This window comes from Perognathus longimembris, chromosome 21, assembly GCF_023159225.1.
Source record: "Perognathus longimembris pacificus isolate PPM17 chromosome 21, ASM2315922v1, whole genome shotgun sequence".
Taxonomy (NCBI): Eukaryota; Metazoa; Chordata; class Mammalia; order Rodentia; family Heteromyidae; genus Perognathus; species Perognathus longimembris.
In genome coordinates this window covers 811,213-834,960 of record NC_063181.1, presented here as the reverse complement: position 1 = coordinate 834,960, position 23,748 = coordinate 811,213, and the positions used below count along the sequence as shown (strand labels likewise).

At 46.9% G+C, this 23,748-nt stretch overlaps 1 protein-coding gene across 1 annotated transcript in view; it reads right to left on the bottom strand.

Moving 5' to 3' along the window:
* Positions 1-23,748, bottom strand: part of Arhgef10 (Rho guanine nucleotide exchange factor 10) — a 62,485-nt gene that overhangs the window by 24,739 nt on the left and 13,998 nt on the right. The window contains exons 6-15 of the mRNA XM_048330387.1: positions 23,526-23,602; positions 22,555-22,611; positions 19,858-20,021; positions 16,818-16,934; positions 14,457-14,571; positions 12,415-12,521; positions 8,267-8,344; positions 7,845-8,024; positions 5,960-6,076; positions 4,547-4,639 (exon numbers count right to left, since the gene is read on the bottom strand). Of these exons, the coding sequence (XP_048186344.1) occupies positions 4,547-4,639; positions 5,960-6,076; positions 7,845-8,024; positions 8,267-8,344; positions 12,415-12,521; positions 14,457-14,571; positions 16,818-16,934; positions 19,858-20,021; positions 22,555-22,611; positions 23,526-23,602 (1,105 nt within the window). The remainder of the gene's footprint in view (positions 1-4,546; positions 4,640-5,959; positions 6,077-7,844; positions 8,025-8,266; positions 8,345-12,414; positions 12,522-14,456; positions 14,572-16,817; positions 16,935-19,857; positions 20,022-22,554; positions 22,612-23,525; positions 23,603-23,748) is intronic.

Below are 23,748 nucleotides of genomic sequence, written 5' to 3'. Positions count from 1 at the left end.
TACTTCCAGACTCTGCATCACATTCTGTCAATATTGAAATATTTCAAATCTCTCATTAGGATTTTATCTGCTATAGGAGTCTAGGACCAGAGATCTTCAGTGTCAGCCTTGTAACTGTTTGGGCCACCATACATAACCCACACCCATGTAAGACATGCAAATCCCTCTGACTAGGCTGTGAGGAGTTCAGCAACTTGGTTAAATGACAACAGTCTAAGAGCTGTGGTAGCTGCCTTCTTCACCCAGCTGGTGCTATAATGTAGGGAGGGGGGCAGGACACGTGCATGATGACTGCTGTGATGTGGGGACAGGTGCACGATGACTGCTGTGATGTGGGGACAGGTGCATGGTGACTGCTGTGATGTGGGGACAGGTGCAAGGTGATGGCTGTGATGTGGGGACAGGTGCACGGTGACGGCTGTGATGTGGGGACAGATGCAGGATGACTTCTGTGATGTGGGGACAGGTGCACGATGACTGCTGTGATGTGGGGACAGGTGCATGGTGACTGCTGTGATGTGGGGACAGGTGCACGGTGACAGCTGTGATGTGGGGACAGGTGCAGGATGACTGCTGTGATGTGGGGACAGGTGCACGGTGACTTCTGTGATGTGGGGACAGGTGCACGGTGACTGCTGTGATGTGGGGACAGGTGCACGGTGACTTCTGTGATGTGGGGACAGGTGCACGGTGACTTCTGTGATGTGGGGACAGGTGCACGGTGACGGCTGTGATGTGGGGACAGGTGCACGGTGACTTCTGTGATGTGGGGACAGGTGCACGGTGACGGCTGTGATGTGGGGACAGGTGCACGGTGACTGCTGTGATGTGGGGACAGGTGCACGGTGACTGCTGTGATGTGGGGACAGGTGCAGGATGACTTCTGTGATGTGGGGACAGGTGCAGGATGACTTCTGTGATGTGGGGACAGGTGCACGGTGACTTCTGTGATGTGGGGACAGGTGCACGGTGACGGCTGTGATGTGGGGACAGGTGCACGGTGACTTCTGTGATGTGGGGACAGGTGCATGGTGACTGCTGTGATGTGGGGACAGGTGCACGGTGACTTCTGTGATGTGGGGACAGGTGCACGGTGACGGCTGTGATGTGGGGACAGGTGCACGGTGACGGCTGTGATGTGGGGACAGGTGCAGGATGACTTCTGTGATGTGGGGACAGGTGCACGGTGACGGCTGTGATGTGGGGGACAGGTGCACGGTGACTTCTGTGATGTGGGGACAGGTGCAGGATGACTTCTGTGATGTGGGGACAGGTGCACGGTGACGGCTGTGATGTGGGGACAGGTGCACGGTGACTTCTGTGATGTGGGGACAGGTGCACGGTGACTTCTGTGATGTGGGGACAGGTGCATGGTGACTTCTGTGATGTGGGGACAGGTGCATGGTGACTGCTGTGATGTGGGGACAGGTGCACAGTGACGGCTGTGATGTGGGGACAGGTGCACGGTGACGGCTGTGATGTGGGGACAGGTGCAGGATGACTTCTGTGATGTGGGGACAGGTGCAGGATGACTTCTGTGATGTGGGGACAGGTGCAGGATGACTTCTGTGATGTGGGGACAGGTGCACGGTGACTGCTGTGATGTGGGGACAGGTGCACGGTGACTTCTGTGATGTGGGGACAGGTGCACGGTGACTTCTGTGATGTGGGGACAGGTGCATGGTGACTTCTGTGATGTGGGGACAGGTGCATGGTGACTGCTGTGATGTGGGGACAGGTGCACAGTGACGGCTGTGATGTGGGGACAGGTGCACGGTGACGGCTGTGATGTGGGGACAGGTGCAGGATGACTTCTGTGATGTGGGGACAGGTGCAGGATGACTTCTGTGATGTGGGGACAGGTGCACGGTGACTTCTGTGATGTGGGGACAGGTGCATGGTGACTTCTGTGATGTGGGGACAGGTGCACGGTGACTGCTGTGATGTGGGGACAGGTGCACGGTGACTTCTGTGATGTGGGGACAGGTGCACGGTGACGGCTGTGATGTGGGGACAGGTGCACGGTGACTGCTGTGATGTGGGGACAGGTGCACGGTGACTTCTGTGATGTGGGGACAGGTGCATGGTGACTTCTGTGATGTGGGGACAGGTGCACGGTGACTTCTGTGATGTGGGGACAGGTGCACGGTGACGGCTGTGATGTGGGGACAGGTGCAGGATGACTTCTGTGATGTGGGGACAGGTGCACGGTGACTGCTGTGATGTGGGGACAGGTGCACGGTGACTTCTGTGATGTGGGGACAGGTGCATGGTGACTGCTGTGATGTGGGGACAGGTGCAGGATGACTTCTGTGATGTGGGGACAGGTGCACGGTGACTTCTGTGATGTGGGGACAGGTGCATGGTGACTTCTGTGATGTGGGGACAGGTGCACGGTGACTGCTGTGATGTGGGGACAGGTGCACGGTGACTTCTGTGATGTGGGGACAGGTGCACAGTGACGGCTGTGATGTGGGGACAGGTGCACGGTGACGGCTGTGATGTGGGGACAGGTGCAGGATGACTTCTGTGATGTGGGGACAGGTGCAGGATGACTTCTGTGATGTGGGGACAGGTGCACGGTGACTTCTGTGATGTGGGGACAGGTGCATGGTGACTTCTGTGATGTGGGGACAGGTGCACGGTGACTGCTGTGATGTGGGGACAGGTGCATGGTGACTTCTGTGATGTGGGGACAGGTGCACGGTGACTGCTGTGATGTGGGGACAGGTGCACAGTGACGGCTGTGATGTGGGGACAGGTGCACGGTGACGGCTGTGATGTGGGGACAGGTGCAGGATGACTTCTGTGATGTGGGGACAGGTGCAGGATGACTTCTGTGATGTGGGGACAGGTGCACGGTGACTTCTGTGATGTGGGGACAGGTGCATGGTGACTTCTGTGATGTGGGGACAGGTGCACGGTGACTGCTGTGATGTGGGGACAGGTGCACGGTGACTTCTGTGATGTGGGGACAGGTGCACGGTGACGGCTGTGATGTGGGGACAGGTGCAGGATGACTGCTGTGATGTGGGAGTGGCAGGTGCACAGTGACTTCTCTAAGTGGGGACACTGCAAGATGACTGCTGCAATGTGGGGGAATGTGAATGATGACTTTGACCTCTTACAAATTAACAATGTTCCAACATGTTACAAACATTTGCCAACTGAAAGCTAAACTGCAGGCTGGCATGGTGGTGTAAGCCTGCAATCCCAGCTACTCAGAAGACAGTAATAGGAAGATGGTGGTTCAAAGCTAATCTGAGCAAAAGTTAGAGACTCTATCCAAAACACAAGGTGGGCGTGAAGGTTCATTCCTGTGGTCTTGGGTAAGCATAGGTAAAATTAGCTTAAGACCCTTCTTGGAAATGAACTAAGAGTGGGGGAGCAAAATGGGCAAAGAGTAGTGGTGGTGTGGCTCAGCAGGTAAAAAATACTTGCCTTGCAAGTGTGAAGTTTATGAGTTCAATCCTCAGCACAGCACAAATAAAGAAAAAGAAAAAGGGAAAAACACATTTTCTGGGAACTTTAGTATTCAGTGAACAATAGCTTGCATTATCAATATTCTAAAACAGGGTAAGTGTACATATATTAGAAAACTAAGATAAAACAACATAAAACAAAAAGGGTTTATTTATAAGTCTAATCAAGAAATACCCAATGTTAGCAGTTTAGTGGTACTCTTTTTTCATGCTTTTATGACTACTGTTTGTTCAGAAGCACATTTTAGCTTCCTACATTGGAAGAGGGCCTAGTAGAACTCCTTCCTAGCAACAATGCTACCAGCTTTGAGTCCGCAAGCCAGGCAGTGACCCATTCCAATCATGCCAGCACCGGGGACTCAGCAAGTAAAGGCCAGGCCAGCGAGGATTCTTCTGAAATGCTTTTTTTTTCTTTTTGCAGTGTTAGGGACTGAACCTGCCATGCTCGGCAACACCCATTGAGCTGCACCCCCGGCCTGCAAATGCCCTTTTGAACACAAGTCCCTGGTGGACAGGGTGAGTGCTAAGGCACTTAGAGGTGGCTTGGTACCTGGGCTCAGGGTGGGGCCAGGAGCCAGCAGTGTGCCAGCACCCCACATAAAGTGGAGCAGGCGGTCTGCATCAGGTGACGGGTGCATCGAGAAGTCTTGGTCTACCAGGAACACAGGATCCACTGGAAAGCATATTTAATCATCTTGGAGTCCCTAGTCCCCAGGTATCTTGCTGAATAAATGAAGGACTGGCACAATTTGCTTAAATCTGTTCCTGACTTTCTAAGACTGGCCATGCCCTCCTGACACAGGGAACAAACCATGTCCCACACACTTCTAGACCAAACTCTGCTGGGTCTTATGAGGGAAGTCACACATGTGCAAGCTGATGACTGTCCTGCTGTCACATGGGTGAGGTCTGTCTACTAGTGGGGGCACAGAGGCTCTGCAGCTGCCTCCAGGGAGGGGCAAAACCCCTGCAGGACACCTGTCTAGTCAGTTCCTGGCCTTCCGTCACCCTCCAGCAGTGAAGCGGTGGCAGGGCCTGCCCGAGGCCACAGAGCAGAGACACACCTGGAGCAGGAGGATGATCTGGGGGAACCGCTGAATGGGCTTCATCATGAGGCTGTAGAGGGTGGCACGGTCAGGGCTGCACTCCTGGCTCTGCTGTGGGAAAGCATGTTTGGTCACTTGGGGTCATAGCCAGGTCAAGCCTGTTGTCACCACACACAGGACAAGGGTGTCAGTGACTACTACTCAAGACCTACACCTTGCCTTCAGATCCACCAAGAAGCAAGCACTAGCAAGTGTCTGGGAAACACCTTTTACTTGACCATTTGCCCTGAGGAGGACTACATATCTTCCTAATCCTAGCTACCCCGGCCCTACTGAGCAAGGCAGACTCCTGAGTAGCTGAATCAACCAGTATGCCCCCAGAGGGGCTGGCCACCCCACAGCTGCAGAAGGTCCTTTTGGCCCTCACAGGTCATCCTAGCTACACAGCCTTGTAGGACCAGGCTCGTCCCTGGCCTAGACCACTGACAGCCTCGAGCATCAGCTGGGGCATGGCCAAAGGCACTGCAAAGGGAATAGCATGGCTGGATTACACCTGCACTGGGCCAAAGCTACCTCAGTCTTGGAAGCTGATCCGAGGAAGCTGTGGTCTCCATTGTGCTACATGTGACATGTTCGGCAACTTCAGAACAAAACTTGAATTCTGTCATGCTTTCCATCTCCCTAGACAGAGATGCTGTGGCAGCAAAAGGATACAGAGTACTGTGAGTGCTCAAGAGTGCCGGGATGGAGATTTCATTGCCAAGGAACAGCAGGGACCACTATGCTCAACAGGAGAGGAGGAGGGAAGATTCCAGCTTAAATAAAACTCGCTGTTGGCAGGAGTGCTTGCCCTGTATTATTTCACCCCAGGTAGCAGAAGTTCCCAGAAACATGGTCCAAGTAACAAGAACACAACACTGCCATGAGGTTTTATAATACAAACGAGATTGAGCGGGGAAGACAGAGCTTTGAAAGGGGGGTTCAATGGGGCTCCACCTGCAGCAACACCCGGGCTGAGATTTGCCCCCAAACCAGCATCCACCAGGGGAATGGTTGTAATGCTACAAAGCCAGCAGCCAGCAGGGCTCGCTCTACCCAGGGGTCTGATTTCCAATGCCTTGCCAACTACTCTGACCCTCAGAATCTAGAATAAGGCCTTCCCTTATTCTCAAGCTGAGGGCAGGGAGGTTATCTGGGTCTGATCTCACATTCTGTCCACTTAAAAACGATGGGCAAATAAAAGTTATTTTCAAAAAACTAAAATTCATATTCATTTCAAGCCTATGCCAGTACCTAGGGTCTGCTGGTGCTGAAGTTGTTATTAGAAGTAATGTCAGTAATTTAGAGGCAAGGTTTGGTCAAGTTTCATTATTATGTGCTTTGTCATGGAAATGGTATCAAGAAAATGTTAAACTAAAAAAATGGACTTACCTTTAAAAATTCAAGAAAAGCAGGCTTAGTGGCACATGTTTTCTTGAGGATTGCCACGGCCGTGCTGAAATTATTCACATACTCGCTATACGCATCCAGCACCATGGATTTGGAAAACTGAAACAAGGAGATGGAGAGAAATGGTGTAAGTATAAACATTCCCTTTCCTAATCTAAAACAGGAGACCAGAACCTGACCTAGAAGTGTCACTCCAGTCTGTGACATCAACACAATAATCCAGTGGGGGCATGGGTGGTTCTGACTGCAAGCTTGCTGGGATGTGCTCTAGGATGGCTGAATCTCAGTTTAAAGATCCTAATGAACTTTTAGGAGTCCTGGTTAAAACTGTTAACTTAGGTTCCACTGAAGAAAGACACTAACTACATACAAACGTAATGATGACCTGCAACTGTCTTTTCAGTTCCTGCCAAACCTCCCCTGGTGGATGCAACCTCTGGGTCCAAAAATGATCATTACATGGGGACTCCAATACCTAGAGATACCAGCATCACCATCCCCACACAGGCAGGGCAAGAGACTAACAGTACTTGTCGGGCCGAGGTCCAAGGGCATGTGTGTTTATTGACCTACATTCCTAAAAGCGTAAAGGTTTCCAGAGGCAGGGGCACGTGCTCCTGAGCACACGCTAGACCTTGCTCACCTATAGAGGACCTGTATGTCCTTGAGCACAGTTACAACACACACAGCAGAGCCCTGTGTGCCTGCTGCCAACCGGGGCATGCAAACACCTTAAATTAAAATGGAATTCCATTTTAAAACACATTCCCAAGATAAATACTGTGAAGCTAACATATAACACAGAAAAAAAATGTGCAAGCAAAATAAATAGCTGATATTTCTTCTGTTTTTCCTAAGGACCTGTGGGGTATATTATGTAAATATTTTAGCAAAAATGTTGGTCCCACATTAGCTTGAAAGCCTCCTGCCATTCATATGCTCCACTCTATCAAGTACTCTGCAAGTTATGTAGAAAACATTTCAGGCAGATGTATTAGTTCACTCCCATAACCGCAGCACTTTAGAGGTTGCACAGGAAGATCTCAAGTTTGAGGCCAGAGTGAGCTACACAGGAAGATCCCATCTCTAAATAAATATGCAAACAAAAAAATAAAGGTTTCCTATTAAATAGTATCTATCTAATTATATGAGCCTCTTATTTAAAAAACTTTTAAGCCTATAAACCCCTAGGATAACCTTAAATAATTATACAACAAATATGTTTCATCATAATCTTCTACACTGAAACATTTATCTAACCAAAGGGAAAACTTGTACATGGAGCAGAGCAGAAATAACTCAAAGGTACTTCGGGCTCAGGGTTTCCAGGCAGCCTCTTCTATTACCAGAAAACATGAGCAAGCTGTGGAAACATTGTATCTCTGTGTCACAGAGCAGGGCCCAAGCCTGGTCACACAATAAAAAATTGCATGTCCAAGAGTGCAAGCTTGAGGAAAACATCCAGACCTTTTCCCACCATTCCTAAGCACAGATTTTACACACAGAAAGGGAGCCTGGGTCAGGAGGACAGGGCCCAAAGTTCACCAACAAAGGTATTAACAAGTTATAGAATGGTGCATCAGGACACACAGCACCTGCCTTTAAATCTCTCTGGATATATCACATGCTTTGGGCTTCCAGGTATGACCCCGGGTCTCCTGGAATGCTCCCCTGGCCCTTCCCTGAGAGCGCAGGCAGGAAAGCTCTATCACTTCGGAATCACAGGCAGGTGGGGATGTGGGCTGCAAAGCAACTCTAGTACCATGTGAAGTCACCATCTACCCACAAAAGAAACAATGGCTTGTAAGAGGAACAAAGGCCTTGCACCACACTGAGCCCACAGAGCTTCAGGTGTCAGCCAGATTACCGAAGCTACAAACACGTCACCAATTGTTTCCACAGCATCCCACTCAGACACACGGCTGGCAAGGGCAATCTGGAACATGGAGTGGCACTGCAGGATCTCCTTGACACGGTAAAACACCATCTTCAGCTTCCTCTCACTCAGAATACGAGGCTCCATCTCAGACAGTGGCTTCTCATATTGCTGAACCAGAAACAAGACAGTTCAGCCATGTCAGAGTACGTATCCATTTACCTAATTATATTCATTTCAAAACAAATAATATGACTTTTGATGTCGCTATACAGGCACTGCACTTATATTGCTTTGAGAATTTTTCCAAATTGTGCATTTTAGATTTAAAATATAGGCACATAGAACATATAATAATAAAAACATAAATATGAAAAAGAACAGCCACAAGTACATGTAATACATTTAGGTACCTCCAAAAGCCTCCTAAGAGCATCCGCGTAGTTCTTTTCACTTTCCACGACTGAACCTAGTATATATCTTCTTACAACCTGTTGGAAATTTAAAATAGATAGAATAGTTAAACTTTACTTTGATAAAGCTTCTATGTCAAGACTTGACCAAACAGTTTTTAAACAGTAGGTAAAGGAAACCTCCAGAGGAAGTGGGTAGGAGTAAGACTCAAGTAGTAAAGCACTGTCTACCAAGAACGAGGCCCTGGATTCAAATCCCAGCACTTCCAAAAAATGTAGGAAATCTCCAAAGGCCTGGAAAATGTTTTAAGTGGTGTGTGAATTAACTGAAACTGACATAAAGATGTAATACATACTTCTCTCATTAATACAATTACATTATTGTTAAACCTCAGGTTGCAAACCATATCAGAAAAAAATAAAATTATAGCACTAAGATAATTCATTTATGCAAAAATAATGAATGAAATTAACCAATCATATTTTATGTGACCAGCAAGAAGTCAGATGATATTTCATGAGTAAAGAAGTCCAAGGAAGCAGTTCTAGTTTTTTTTTTTTTTTTTTTTTTTTTTTTTGGCCAGTCCTGGGCCTTGGACTCAGGGTCCGAGCACTGTCCCTGGCTTCTTCCCGCTCAAGGCTAGCACTCTGCCACTTGAGCCACAGCGCCGCTTCTGGCCGTTTTCCGTATATGTGGTGCTGGGGAATCGAACCTAGGGCCTCGTGTATCCGAGGCAGGCACTCTTGCCACTAGGCTATATCCCCAGCCCCTGCAGTTCTAGTTTTGACCAAAGAAAGCTATTAGTGAGACTTTTTCCCATTCATTGCTATAGAAAAACAGAAAGCTCATCAAAAGTAGAGGAAAAGATTTGATGACCTTTTTGCAAATATCTGTGATCATGCAAAGATCCACACACCAAGCTCAGAGCTCAGATGCAGGAGTGAAATCTCTCATCATTTAAAGGTACAAAAACCACCATGTCTGAGATGTTGCATTTAAAACACTCTGATTTCGGGCTGGGAGTATGGCCTAGTGGCAAGAGTGCTTGCCTCCTATACATGAAGCCCTGGGTTCAATTCCCTAGCACCACATACATAGAAAACAGTCAGAAGTGGCGCTGTGGCTCAAGTGGCAGAGTGCTAGCCTTGAGCAAAAAGAAGCCAGGGACAGTGCTCAGGCCCTGAGTCCAGTCCCCAGGACTGGCAAAAAAAAAAAAAACAAAAAAAAAACCACTCTGATTTTGTTCAGTGTTGCTGAAGTACATAAAGCATAAGCTGTGAAGCTGGGCACCGGTGGCTCACGCCTGTAATCCTAGCTACTCAGGAAGCTGAGATCTGAGGATGAAGGTTTGAAGCCAGCCCACACAGGAAAAGTCCCAGAAACTCTTGTCTACAATTAACCATGAAAAAAGCTAGAAGTGGGGCTGTGGCTCAAGTGGGAGAGAGCTAACCTTGAGCAAAGAAGCTCAAGAAAATCACCCAGGCCCTGAGTTCAAGCCCCATGAGAGGTATACACACACACACACACACACACACACACACACATACCACCACCACCACCACCACCACCACCACCACACAAAAAAAAACCCAACTTGTAGCTCTAAGATACCTGAGACATCCATCTGTCAATAAATGGAAAATAAAGCATAATACTGCAACAACTTCTTCTAAACCAGCTCATACATACACAAGCACACATGTACATACACATGAACACAAAACAGAAGGCCCTAACATACCACAAATATGCAGGTAGACAAATGCATACACCCAACAGTTCTAGGCAATGACTTGGTAGGTAACACTATTTTAGGACCCTGCAATGCCACCTAGTGGCAAAGAGTATGTTCTACAGAGGAAACAGTTAAGTAGATTGCTCAGAAACTACTACTTATAAAATATCATTCTTTACATACTCTTTACTAATAGGGCCACATATTTAATTCACAAACTATAACAAAAAAACCCTTCTCAGATACCCAAAGGACAGAGGTCTTAAAAAATATATGTGTGGGGGCTGGGGATATGGCCTAGTGGCAAGAGAGCTTGCCTCGTATACATGAGGCCCTGGGTTCGATTCCCCAGCACCACATATACAGAAAACGGCCAGAAGTGGCGCTGTGGCTCAAGTGGCAGAGTGCTAGCCTTGAGCAAAAGGAAGCCAGGGACAGTGCTCAGGCCCTGAGTCCAAGGCCCAGGACTGGCCAAAAAAAAAAAATATATATATATATATATATATGTGTGTATGTAGCCGGTGGCTCATGTCTGTGATCCTAACTACTCAGGAGGCTGAGATCTGAGGATTGCAGTTTGCAAGCCAGCCCAGGCAAGAAAGTCTACGAAACTCTTATCCCCAGTAAACTACTCAGAAAAAGCCAGATGTAGAGTTGTAGGTCAAGTGGTGGGGTGCTAGCCTTGAGTAAAAGGAGCTCACACTTGTATTCCTAGTTACTCAGAAGGCTGAGATCAGAGGATCACAATTCAAAGCCAGCCTAGGCAAGACAATCCATGAGACTCTTATCTCCAATTAACTACCAGAAAACTGGAAGTGGAGCTGTAGCTCGAAGTGGTAGAGCACTAGCCTTAAGTGAAAGAACACAGTGACAGCACCCAGGTTCTGAGTTCAAGCCCCAGGAATGGCACAGGAAAAAAAAAAGTGTGGCTGGAGTTATTAAACTGCAGGCACAGAACCCAGGAAGCCACAGCCCCTGAGTGTTATTTACATGACCTTGGCTGGGTTCTCAGTAGTAGGCTGAGCACAGACTTTTCACCTTAAAATAACCTCCACACCCCTTGGCCAATCTAGACAGTATTTTCCCAAAATTCAGTATCCAGACAGCACTACGAGGTTCCTGAGTCACAAACATAGGAATGATAATAATTAATATTTAGGGCACAAGCCTTAAAACTGATGAAAGACAATTTAAAACACAAAACTGAAACCAGCCTTCTAGATTCCATAGCTACTGCAGAAGAGGTCAGTGTGTTCAAGCAGTTAACATTGACATATTAAGTAGCATAACCAGAGAGGGTAAGACTATAAAATCCAAGGTCACAGGTCAAGGTTATGAAGGAGAATTCAACCCCAAATGGTTACTTTTCTGCCAACACTCCAAGGAAACAAAGGGAGGGAGGAGGTAACTGTGGTCTACTGGAGATGCCAAGGCAGGAAAAGAGAGCAGTTCTTACTATGGCCAGAACAGGCCAGAGGAGCCTTCAGACGGTTCCCCCGTCAACCCTGCCTGCACCCTTTGCCGAGGGAGCAGACAGTAACAGGCCCCACGAAATGACAAAGTAGGGTCTTTTGTCCCCTTCCAAACTAAGCCAGGAAAAGAATACTCAAGGCATAGCCTTCTAATTAGCTATGTCTTTGCATTTTGGAAGAAAAAAAGAATTCTAAAAGCATTAACAGCACCAGTTCAACCTTTGAAGATAAAATTCCTACGGAAAATGCAGTTTCCAGCCAGAAAAAAAAATAATGTGAATTAGGATTGTGAAAAGGCAAAGGCTGTATGAAAGGATACACAAGTCCTAAATACAGGCGAAGTCAAGACCCTGGTTCCCATCTTGTTAGTTTACAGTAAATTCACTCAATTCTCATTATGGTGTCAAAGTATCATGCACTATTCATTAATACCTTCATCTCACACAAATGGGGGTTTTATAGACATGAAGGAACCCAAATGGTCAGTATGCTCAAGTTAATCCCAGAATGGCCTGAGCTAAGATCACAGTTAAGACACTGACCCCCTCCCTCACCTCCACTGTTCCCTGGAGTAACTTTTTTGCCAGTCCTAGGCCTTGGACTCAGGGCCTGAGCGCTGTCCCTGGCTTCTTTTTGCTCAAGGCTACTTAGCACTCTACCACTTGAGTCACAGTGCCACTTCTGACCATTTTGTATATATGTGGTGCTAGGGAATCGAACCCAGGGCTTCATGTATAGAGGCAAGCACTCTTGCCACTAGGCCATATTCCCAGCCCGGAGTAACTTTTCAATTTAACGGACAGATAACAGTGACATCACGGATAATGGACGGAGTTTGGGACAACATATACAGCAAGAAAACCTCCAAGTGTTTTGAAACTAACCAGGCTACCTCAGTAGCGAGCACCTGAATGTTGAGACTATTAGCTGCTCACCATACCTGCTGCTGAGACAAGCCCTCAGGCATGGGAGTCAGGATAGCCTCTGGGTGCTTACAGTCAACCTCTATAAACACATTTTGGTCTTCTTCAAGACAAGATCTGTGATCTTAAAGGGAAAAAAAATCCAGAATGAACAAGTTTCATTTTTTATATTCTACATTTATAAACATTACCACTCAGCAAAACAGCTTCCAAATAAATCTTTTTGTGCAGAAAGTTTAATTTTATAAGTTTATCCTCTGCTCAGCTATTAATTGAAATCTTAACAAACTCAACAAAATACCTTCCCACAAGACAAATATGGCAAAGTCTTCAAATACAACATTAAAAGGCAGAAGTATCACTGGACTGCTAGATGATGAAAGAAAAATGAATACTTCTGTTTCTTATCCTACATACCACCACCAACAGGACACAAAGAATTCAGCTAGGAATGGTGAGAAAAAATAACCAGAAAAAACTTAGATGGGACCTCTACATTTCTTGGCTTTGCCTCTCATTGGAAGGATCAAAAAGCAGGATTCTCCAAAAACCAAGAAGTTAATTCTCAAGTAACAGAAACTGGAGTTTTGCCCCCAAACACTGGAGGCACAGTCATGGACATAAAATCCTACCAGTGCCCATATTTCTGGCTTGCAAAGCGGTTCTGGGCACAATGCACTTTTAGGGAGGTTTCCAGGTAATTCTGGGACAGCCAGGACCCGAGCACCAGCCTTGTCTAATCCACTCATTTTACAGTGCTGGGAATAGAGATGGGGGGTGACTTAGGGACTTGTGTGACAGATTGTTGTACCTCTCCAGGTAACCATGGAAACCATTCAAAGCCAGAGATACACCCTGACCAACTCCCACAGCTGCACTCAGCCTGGAGGCCTTGCCAGCAGTGGGTCCCAGTTGAAGACTGGGGTTAAGGGCTCATAGTGGGCATTTCAGACTGGCTCTCAGAGTCCAGGACCTTTTCAGTGGTACTATGGCTAGAGGCAGACTTAACTCCAAGCTAGGGATCCAAAGAACATGGCCCCAAGTCCCTGCTGTTCTCATGTAGTGCCCACCTCAACTAAGGCAAAGGTTTTATTCCACTTGTCATTAGAAAGTATGCTTTCATCTGCCTCACCAAGGAAATTCTCTGGGGTCCCAACAGCCTCCTCCAATGCTCAGGATGTTATCGGCATGGGGAAGTATGGGCCCGGGTTAGTTTTAGCTCCAGTGACATACAGTGCTCCCAGGCTATCCCCTGCAGAAACCCAGGATTGTAATGTATTTTCTCATGTATACACGGTGAATACTATCCACACTGAACATGCACATCAGAAACAAGGAAGAAATGAGGCTTTTGCAAATACCAGGTGGAGCTGCAATTCTTACCCACTGTCCTCACAACTGGGTGCTAACCTGGAGGTGCAAGGAGATTCATCAGATTCCTCCAACCTTAACCAATCCTGCATCCACAGATTGTTGACCACACCAAACATCCTCAGATAGTTTCTTATACTTGAGCTGCACAGGTCTACCATGTCTCAGTGAAATTTAGGAAAGGTGGAACATCCTAATTCCATTGCAGACCCTCCCTCTATAGGGAAAAGATCTCTAGAACCTCTGTTTAAATGACCACCTCCTGACTTAGGACCCTAGTCCTGGCAGGGTGACAGCAGAGAGATAGAGAACTAACACAGAGTCAATGTCACCTACAGGCCTAGCTTAAGGTGGATGAAGCAGCTATAAATCCATGCTGACCTGGGTCAGCACTTGAAAGGCTACCGGGTAGAGGCCCAAGGATCAGGCTGCTAAATGGAGACAGTGGGAAGAGGTCAGCTGCCTATGAGAACTCCTTTAATTTTCCACTTACACTGGGCATGTCCCTTTATAAATATCACAGATACTTAGGGGCCCTTGGCCAAAAACAGTGACTGCCCAGAAACCCAGGTCAGCTAGGTGGGGCCAGTCCCTCCCACCACCACACAGCAGAAGAACCCCGCATGCTGCCAGCCCCATCAGGAGCCACCACGAAGGAGGCTCCTGTCACATGGGAATGCACACAGACCTTGAGGAATGAAAGACTTGGTCCTGATGAACGAGCGGCCTCTTTTCACAGCAGCTTTGGTTTTCTCAAGCCCATCTCTGGTGCCCTCCTTGGCCGCCTTCATTAGCTTTTGCATCTGCCAAACAGAAGGAAGCAAGTGAGAATTATGTTCAGTAAGATTCTAATAATTCAAATCTGTTTATTTTAAAAGAATACTGTCAAGTATTTAAGCTTAAAACATTACCTGAAATTAAATTGGCTTTTAGATGTGGGAGGCTTTCATGGATATTTTATGTGTGTTGGAGGAAGCAGGGCGGCTATATAAACAAAGTTTACTGCTACATGCGGGAGTCTTTACTATAACCACAAACATGAAGAGTTTTGTAAGATAACTGGCATCAAGGGCACAATGTCACACAGCAAAGTGGCTAATCGTAGAGTCGTGGGGCTGACAGAGCTCTGAGTGTTCTCTGTGGGCCCCTTCCCCTCCTGACATGCCCCAGGCATGGGTATGATCAACTGAAAGGTACCAATGATCACCAGAGCCAGCCCAGAACACAGGGGCTGAAGACCACACAGAGTTGAGCCTGAGTGAGATGGAGCCAGCTACCGCCACTCCTCAGAAGAGCACTTCTCATGGGCTGGGAGATCACTGACCCTGGTGCCCTTCAGCTGGGCACTTACAAGTACATGAAACTGGAGAGCTTCAGACAGCACGTACCAACCTCATATTTCTTATCCTTAAAAACCTGACATCTGAGATGTTGGCCAGTGGACAGTGTCTTCTTTCAGAGAAAAATCCAAATAGTCTATAAAGAGATAGCAGCAGCCTACCACGCGGAACTCAAAGAGTGCACTCTGACACACATAGGCTCCCAGCTTTGGCCTCCTCACCTACGATGGATGCCCCAGCTCCTTGCTTTAGGGGCTTTCAGACTACAGCAGACATTCCTTACTCGAGCTCTGACCATTCCTTTTGTTCTTACGTCCCAGTGCCTATACACACCACCTTCTCAAAAGAACCAGAATTAAACCTTTACCCCAATTCCAGCATCCCCATCTCACATGGATATCTAAGCTTCACCCCAGTTCCAGCATCCATGCCTTGCATGGATATTCGCTCCCCACATCAAAAGCAGCAGAGCCACTTTCACCACCAATCTTCCCACCACCAGGCTTCTGGTTCCAACTCCTGCTGAGCATCTTCTTCTTAAGAGCAGGTATCCAGTTCGTTTCCTTCTGACATCCTATTTTCCAAGTTTGACTGTATTCTAACCCCAGACCTGGGCGTCTACACAGTGGCCCAGTCTGACCTTGTTGTGACAACCAGAGGACTGTACATTCAGGCTCCAAGCCCCGGAGGACGGCAGAGTCAGGCCGGAAGCCCCACCTCCACATGAGGCCGTGACAATCAGAGGACTGGAGACTCGTGCGAGGCTGTGAGAACTGGAGGGCTGCACATGCCCTGCCTCCACAGGATGCCAACACAAGCTACATTCATGAAATCCTCCACCTAGGCCTCATCCCGATGAAGGTTGTCTGTCTAGCCCATCCTGAACCCAATCTATCTTTTCTCTTGCTCCAATACATGGCCATGCCCCTTTGGCCTCATCACTGGCTGCCATCGGTCTGTGCATTTCCAAGCTAGAATGAGATGGCCTCTTGTGCGGCATAGCCCCTGCCTCAGAGAGGGAGAAGCTTTTGGAAAATCCAAAGCTACCTCACATCAAGGGACAGAGAGACCAGACTGAGGTGAAAAGTACTTGACAGTGCCCTTTTAAACCTTTTTAAATGTGTGTGTTTAAAACCCTTTAAATACATATCTCCAAAAACTGATGATCACAACAGTCAAACTCAGCAGTTCTCAAACATTTTAGCCTAGGAGTACCCCGTAGTCTTAAAAATCGTATTGCGTGCTGGGGATCAAACCCAGGCCTCATGCATACCAAGCACATGCCCTACCTCTTACAAATCATTTGACCCCTGAGTATTAGCTTTTATCAGTTTTACTGATCTATAGGCTTATTAACCAATTTTATTAATGTATAATTTCTCAGTTAAAACAAAGTTTTCAAAATTTTAATATTAAATATTAATATTTTCAAAACAAAACCAATGCTGCTGCCATGCACGTTCAGAACTCTGACACAATGGGCTCTGCACTCCACAGGGTGTGACACCACGCACCACCAGCTTCTGGAAAAGGGAAATGACTGGCTCAGAGTCGAATGAACTCCGAAAGCACCTAGGAGGCCCCTGGATCCCTGGCTACACTGTGAGAACCACTGTTCCAGCATAAGTGACCAATACAGCTGCCTGCCACTGTTCCGAGTGGCCTGCTGTGCACAGGCAGTTCAACACACAGGGCGGACCCCACACTACCTTCCGCTCCCGCCTTCGCCTTGGCCTCCGCACCTCCACGGCTCCCACCGTGCTGGCCATCAAGCCTCTCATCTTTTCCTCACAGTGCGCCTTTAAGCGGGTTAGGTCATGAGAGAGCTAAAGTACAAAGAGACAAAAGCTTTTCAAAACACGCTCTTCTGGGTACCAAGAAGCAATCTTACATTACATGAATGACAATGGCCTCCTGGGCTGGGTTCTTGAGGCCCTGGTGATACAGGACCCTATGGCCAACCCCATCAATCCAGGGCAAATGCATGCAGCCACAGGCTCCTACAGGCCAAGGCTGAGCAAGTACACAGGCAGAAACATCTGTGTAAGATCCTCTGTGCCATCTGGATGAGATCAGGATCTTCAAACATACAAGACACACTTGATATTCTTATGTCAGCATCTTGGGGAAGATATCTATAATCAGGAGTGCAGCTTTGCTAGGAAAAGCTAATCTCCAAACTGATGCGACACCTTCTCCTAATGACAGGGTAGCTGAGTGAGGCAACACCCTCTCCTAATGACAGGCAGCTGAGTGACATGACACCAGCTCTTGATGACAGGCTGGCTGAGGTTTCCTGGGCCATCTTTCCCACAGCTACCTCTGCCTCAGCTGTGTACAACCAAGCCCACTGTCCCCCTGGAAGCATTTCTCCCATCAACCATAACACTAGCATTCTAAACAGCATTTAATAACAGCCTAATCTGGTCACACTTCCACCATGTACACACCCCATGGGGTATATACTCCTCCGTGCACGCACCCAATCTATCCTCCTGGCAGAAGACTCTGGCTTCAGGCTCTGCACATTGACATACCACTTCCTGCTGGCTGTTCTCAGGCTTTTCCCCGCAGAGAGTGGCTGTTGAGGCATATGGCATTGTCACCGGCATTTTGGAGGCCTGACCCTGAGGGGGTATACAGGTCCACTGTGACAGCAAGGAAGGCAGAAAAACTACCCATAGCCTGGCATGGCCCCACCCATGCCTGGTCCCCATTCAATCCTGAGGATAGAACTTGTTGGGGATCCATCTTGGCCTTAAAGGGGAAGGGCAATGACAGCGCTCGGGAGACGCTGCCCTTCCCCCAGCCCTGGGGCAGTGTGGAAGTGAGCCACACCTATCTCCTTCTGGATCCGGAACCAGAAGGGATAGCTTTGAGACCATCCCCCACCTTGCACCAGTGAGCACATGTGCTCCCTTTTCGAGGGCTTTGCCCAGAGGGCAGTACTATGGGAAGTGACATTAGCCAATTAGGGAGGTCCTTGGGAGCTGCTCTTGGACGGACAAGCTCGCCAGCCTATCGCCAGCTCCTGCTCAAGCCTCCTCCTCATCATTATATTACTGTAAGTCTCTCCCGATTAAACCGGATTGCTCTCCAAGCGTCTCCAAGATCCGTCTGCGCCTGGCTTCCTTGGTGGGTAAGGAGGGAGGAAAAGGGGATCTCGTTCGGCCGCGTGCACTTTAGGCTTGCCCGTGTCCCTTCGCTCCACCTTGGCCTCCCGCGGGTCGGGCGCCCAGGGGAGAGGGTGAAAAGGGGAGCACTGATAAGGGAGTACGCTTAGCATCCCCGCACCAGGGGAGGTAAATCTAGCCCGGCAGGAACTGAAGACTGTCTCAACACAATACCTGGCAGCCCTTAATACTCTGTGTGGAAGGAACTCCTTAAGGGCCTCAGAGTGTCAGGAGTGCCAGAAACTGTCAAGTCTTTGTTACTAGCTCTGCTAACTACAGCTGTACTTAAATCCCTGAAACAATCTATAATCCTGTCAGGCACATGTGGCTCATGCCTGTAATTCTGGCTACTTGGAAGGCTGAGATCTAAGGTTTGCAGTTCGAAGCCAGCCAAAACAGACTAATTTGAAAGACTCTTATTTCCAACTAGCCAGCAAAGCAAGAAATATGGCTCAAGTGGTGGAGCATAGCTAGGAGCAAAAAAGCCAAGTAATGGCCCTAGTACCAGTACCTATACACAAAAACCTACATTCCAGAAAAAGCCCATTTATAACACTGAGACATTGCACTGACCATGTGAACTTGTAGCTGCTTCCTGGGTATCATAAAATGACTTTAGAGATTATGAAAATTCTAAGCAACCTGTAACATGCTGTCCACTCTAGCAACATGGGAACTAGGTCGAAAGTGGTTTCTGGTTCCTGAGGACCACTAGGAGGCAGGTGGGAAAAACTGGTTATGGCCAAATATCAAGTGAGAGGCATTGGCTCTAAGTGACCATCCCAAACACGGACCATACTCTGCTCCACAGGAAGTGCCACTCACAGTCACTGCCGGAGTACACACACAAGGACCAGCCAATCCCTCGGTACACAGTAGAAGACAACCACTGCCAGAACTGCTGTGAGTACACACGCGAGGACCAGCCAATCCCTCTTTACACAGAAGAAACCCTCCAACAGATTGCCTGGCCTGGATGCCACCTGGACGACCCCCTTTATGACCCAACCCAGTGAGACGGCACCAGGCAAGTTCTGCACCACCCAGGCTAGAATTCATCCTCCACGGCTCTGCCTTCCTGCCTGGATCCTGATCTGAGAAGTTTTCCACCAAAGCAGTAGAAAAGTTCCTTGTAGGGAAAGAAGCCTGGGGCAGCCAAGGATTGGTGTGCTTCAGCATCATCTCAAGCCCTCCTATTTTCCCACCTTTCTGCTCTTGTGCAGAGCTCAAGTTCAAGACATCACATGAAGAACCTGTTCCTTGCTCAACAGCACACGCAGAGAACAGTAACTGCACATGCTCTTTAGCATTCCGAGGGGTCACCTATCTTCTGACATTGTCCAGGAGGAGTCTACTTATAGCCTCCAAGTGAATTGGGTTACTGGAATCTAACCTAATCCTCCATGATTATACTACAAGAAATAAGAGACACTTTTCCTTTGTCAATGTTACACATTTCAGATTTTTTCATTATCTTAAAATTTTTAAGATTTGTGAGAATCAAAATCACATTTCACTGTCCTACTTCTGAGTTAACAGAACACTTGCCCTCTGTATGCACAGACTGCACACGTACTTGCTTTTTGTGGCTGCCTCGCAGGAAAGACCTGGGAATTCCATTCTTACACTCTGAGTCACTTTGTTCTTCATAGCTTTCAAATTCACTTGAACTCCATCCATACTCCAAAGAACTGTTTCCACCATCATCTCCATTCTCCACGTCGTCATAAATCATTTCATCTAAATGCACAAATACCAAGATGAAATGACAATACACAGTTCGCGTGCTTGCTTCTTGTTTTGACTTAAGTATAGAGGTGGAGGAATCTCAGAGTAGTTCAGAAGAGTGATATGGCCAGTACATGGGCATGTACCTTGGAAAGGTACCAGGTGCTTAGGAAACCCCCTCCCCCCACAAAGTGGGGAGTGAGGTGTGGGTCTGAAGAAGTTTGTCATATAATCCAGCAAGTCTCAGCCCCAACACAGCCTAAGGACACTGGTCATAGAATCCACCAAATTTATGCCAAATAATGTGTGAGCAACAGTACCCTTCCATGAAGGAAAATTTTTCTTGATATAAGTAAATACATTGTAATAAAGGTTACACAGATAGACAGCAGACAGGCAGATAGACACAGCTGTATAATAAATAGATGATAGGTAGAGGAATGGTAGGACTATGACTGATGGATGGATGCTCTCTAAACAGACAGAGGAGAGAGATCATGAAGTACTAGCACAAGTAAGATGTGTGTGCAACAGTCCTGTCCCCCCCCCTTATCAATTACTCCTTAGCTCTACCAATAATGCTCTATAGCTTAACACCTTTTATTATTATAGCTACAAATGGCTACAACTAGAGTTAAAATTAGACTTACATTTCTTGTTCTACCTAAAGAATTATTCTGTACTTCCATAAGAATATATTATACAGCTGGGCACCAATGGCCCATGCCTGTAATCCTAGCTACTCAGGAGATGAGATCTGAGGATTGCAGTTCAAAGTCAGCCCAGGCAGGAAAGTCTGTGAGACTCTTATCTCCAATTAACCACTGGAAAAACTGGAAGTGGCACTGTGTCTCAAAGTGGAAGAACACTAGCCTCGAGCTGAAGAGCTCAGGGTCAGTGCCCAGGCCCCAAGTTCAAGCCCTACGATGACCACCACTAACAACAACAAAAAGGAATGTATAATATAACTAGTTTTGCAATCTGAGAATTGCTTTCACTGTCAGTTGGATCCAATTTATGTTTACTATAAGGACCAATGTATTTAGATAACGTTGAAGTTCCTTCTCATAGTATTTGCCATTCTCTTTTAATTTATATTTTCTAGTTTTGGACAAGTTGGGTTTTGCTCTATTGGTTTCAGAGTTAAATATATTTCTATTCTCCTAGCAAAAAATCTGTCATAGCCAAATAAACCCATAAAGCACAACAAATCAACTTCCACAGCCTCCTGAAAATGTGGGCTTGTATGGAAAGGGGCACATCACAGCAAATTCAGCCCAAGTTAATCTTGACCTTTGCATGGGAGACCTACTTCTCTTTCTTGTTTCCACTGCTTCTTGGAGTATATAGTATCAAATACTTTTTCAGAGCCTACAAAGGTAAATCACCCAATCTTTGCCTGGTAGCCTTTTTACAAATTTATTTTTGTTGTTTTGATTCAGAGTCTCACTATGGCCATGAACAATCAGTTCTCTTGGTTCAGACTTGTGAGTGTCAACATTACAGGTGCACACTACCAAGCCCCAGCTTGTCTTTTCCCCTTTTCAAGGAATATACTCACATAGAGTCCTGAATATAAAAATCTGGGTGAGGTAGCACCACCTTCCTTCCTCATTCTGAGAACACAGCCAGTCAGGAAGTCTCTCTCCTGTAGCTACTGAGGAGCTTTTCCTGGTGTTTTTTTTTGTTGTTGTTGTTTTGTTTTCTCTTACTGCTCTAAGAATTTCATATGGACATGGTGCTCTGCAGTTCCAGTTGCACTTACCTAGGTCTGGACTGATGCTTAACAAATGCTGCTTTGAGTTTTGTTTCTTTAACCTGAGAATTTATGTCTTCCTTTAATTATAGAAAAATTTTAGTAACTCTTTCTTTGAATATTATCTTACCTGACTCTGCATACATTCCTATTTATATAATTTGTAGGCATAAATTGGTACTTCTCAGCCTATTTATTTTATTTATTGTTTTGTCAGCTGTGGGACTTGAACTCAGGGCCTAGGCTCTGTATGAGTTCTTTTGCTCAAGGCTAATGCTCTACCACTTTGAGCTACAGTGCCACTTCCGGTTTTCTGGTGACTAACTGGAGGTAAGGATCTCATGGACTTTCCTGCCCAGGCTGGCTTTGAACCACAATCTTCAGATCTCAGCCTTTTGAGTAGCTAGGATTATAGGTATGAGCCACCAGCACCCAGCAGCCTTCCAATTTCTTACCTCTTTATTCTTATTGTCCTCTGTCCCTCTTTCTACTTCAAGTGTTATGTAGTTCACACACACACTAATCTTGTACCACATCACAGGAATGCAGATGGAAACATGCATGCTGAACCAAGGACGCCGTGGATACACCTAGTACTCTGCACACTGGGACCACAGGTACACATGGGGCACTCTGCATGTAGGGACCATGTATAAACACTGGGCTCTCGGCATGCAGGGATCATGAGTACACACTGGGCACTCTGCACCCAGGGAACACGCATACACACTGGGCACTCTGCATGCAGGATGAAAAACTGCCACACTATTGTCTCAAATGAGACCCAACCTGGTTCAGAATCCGAATTTTCCCTTGGAACATCATCATAAATTGCTTCCTCTGGATCTGCAATTAAAGAGAAGAATTGTTAAAAAAAAAAAAAAACACCAAAAACTGATGAGAACTGACCAAGTACAGTCTAAACTTCACAGAGCTGGGTTCCTGTGACTGTAACTATCTAGAGCCTCACTAAAGCATGAGCTTTATTTTAAGGGAAGGATATTTCTCTCAGAACAAGGGATGTCACTATTGCCAGAATAAAGGACGTGAAGTATCACCAACCGTTTGAGAGTTCAGGTCAATATATTCTATGATTTTGTTCAATAGCACATTTCTATATGGCTCTCTCACTAGCAATTTTTTTTTGAGGGAACTTGGTCTTGAGCTTAGGGTTTCATGTCTATTATGCAAGTACTCAAATCCTTGAGCCATATCCCAGCCCTTTTCTTGCTCTGGTTATTTTTGGGGAGTGCTGAACCACCTACCCACTGCCATCAACAATAGTCCATGATAAAGAGTCTCATGAGGAATCAAAAACCAGAAGTTCTGCAGTGTCTCAAGAGACCAGCTGACCAGGGAACCCAAGTCAATGCATTAGTTCCCAATCTATATAACCTGCAACAAAACCAAATGTGTCCTAGAAAGAAACAATCAGAAAGTATATGGGCTCAGATGCAGGGCTGTGATCGGATAATTCATGGGAAACAAAATGATGGCCTCAGAGTCCCAAGGAAAATTTCCACACATCAGCTAAAAAAAATTAGTATGTTTAAGTATGTGAATTCTCAGTTCCTAAAGTAGATAGGATTATAAAGTGTGACTCACCAGCCTCTGGCTCACACATCCGTTTTTATTAATATGTGACTATGCCTTAAAGCTTCCACCTGATCTAGTTTGGAAGAGAAGGAAACCTGCTGCCACCTACTGGCAAGGCCCATGGGAGTTCATGGGGACCCAGGCCCCTGGTGAAAGGTACTCACTTTCCATCCATGCAGTGTTGGCGGGGTCGGCTGCCCACTGGGCCAGGGCACTGCCCTCTCGATTGCCATGATCACCACTAGAAGGAAACACATCATGAAATGGGACAATGGAGAGGCACACCGATCACTGCATGGAACCAAGGGCCCTATCCTACGCATGTGTGCACACTGAGCCTGCTAGCGGTCTATTTTCCCAGATAAGTCTACAGAATCACAAGTTCAA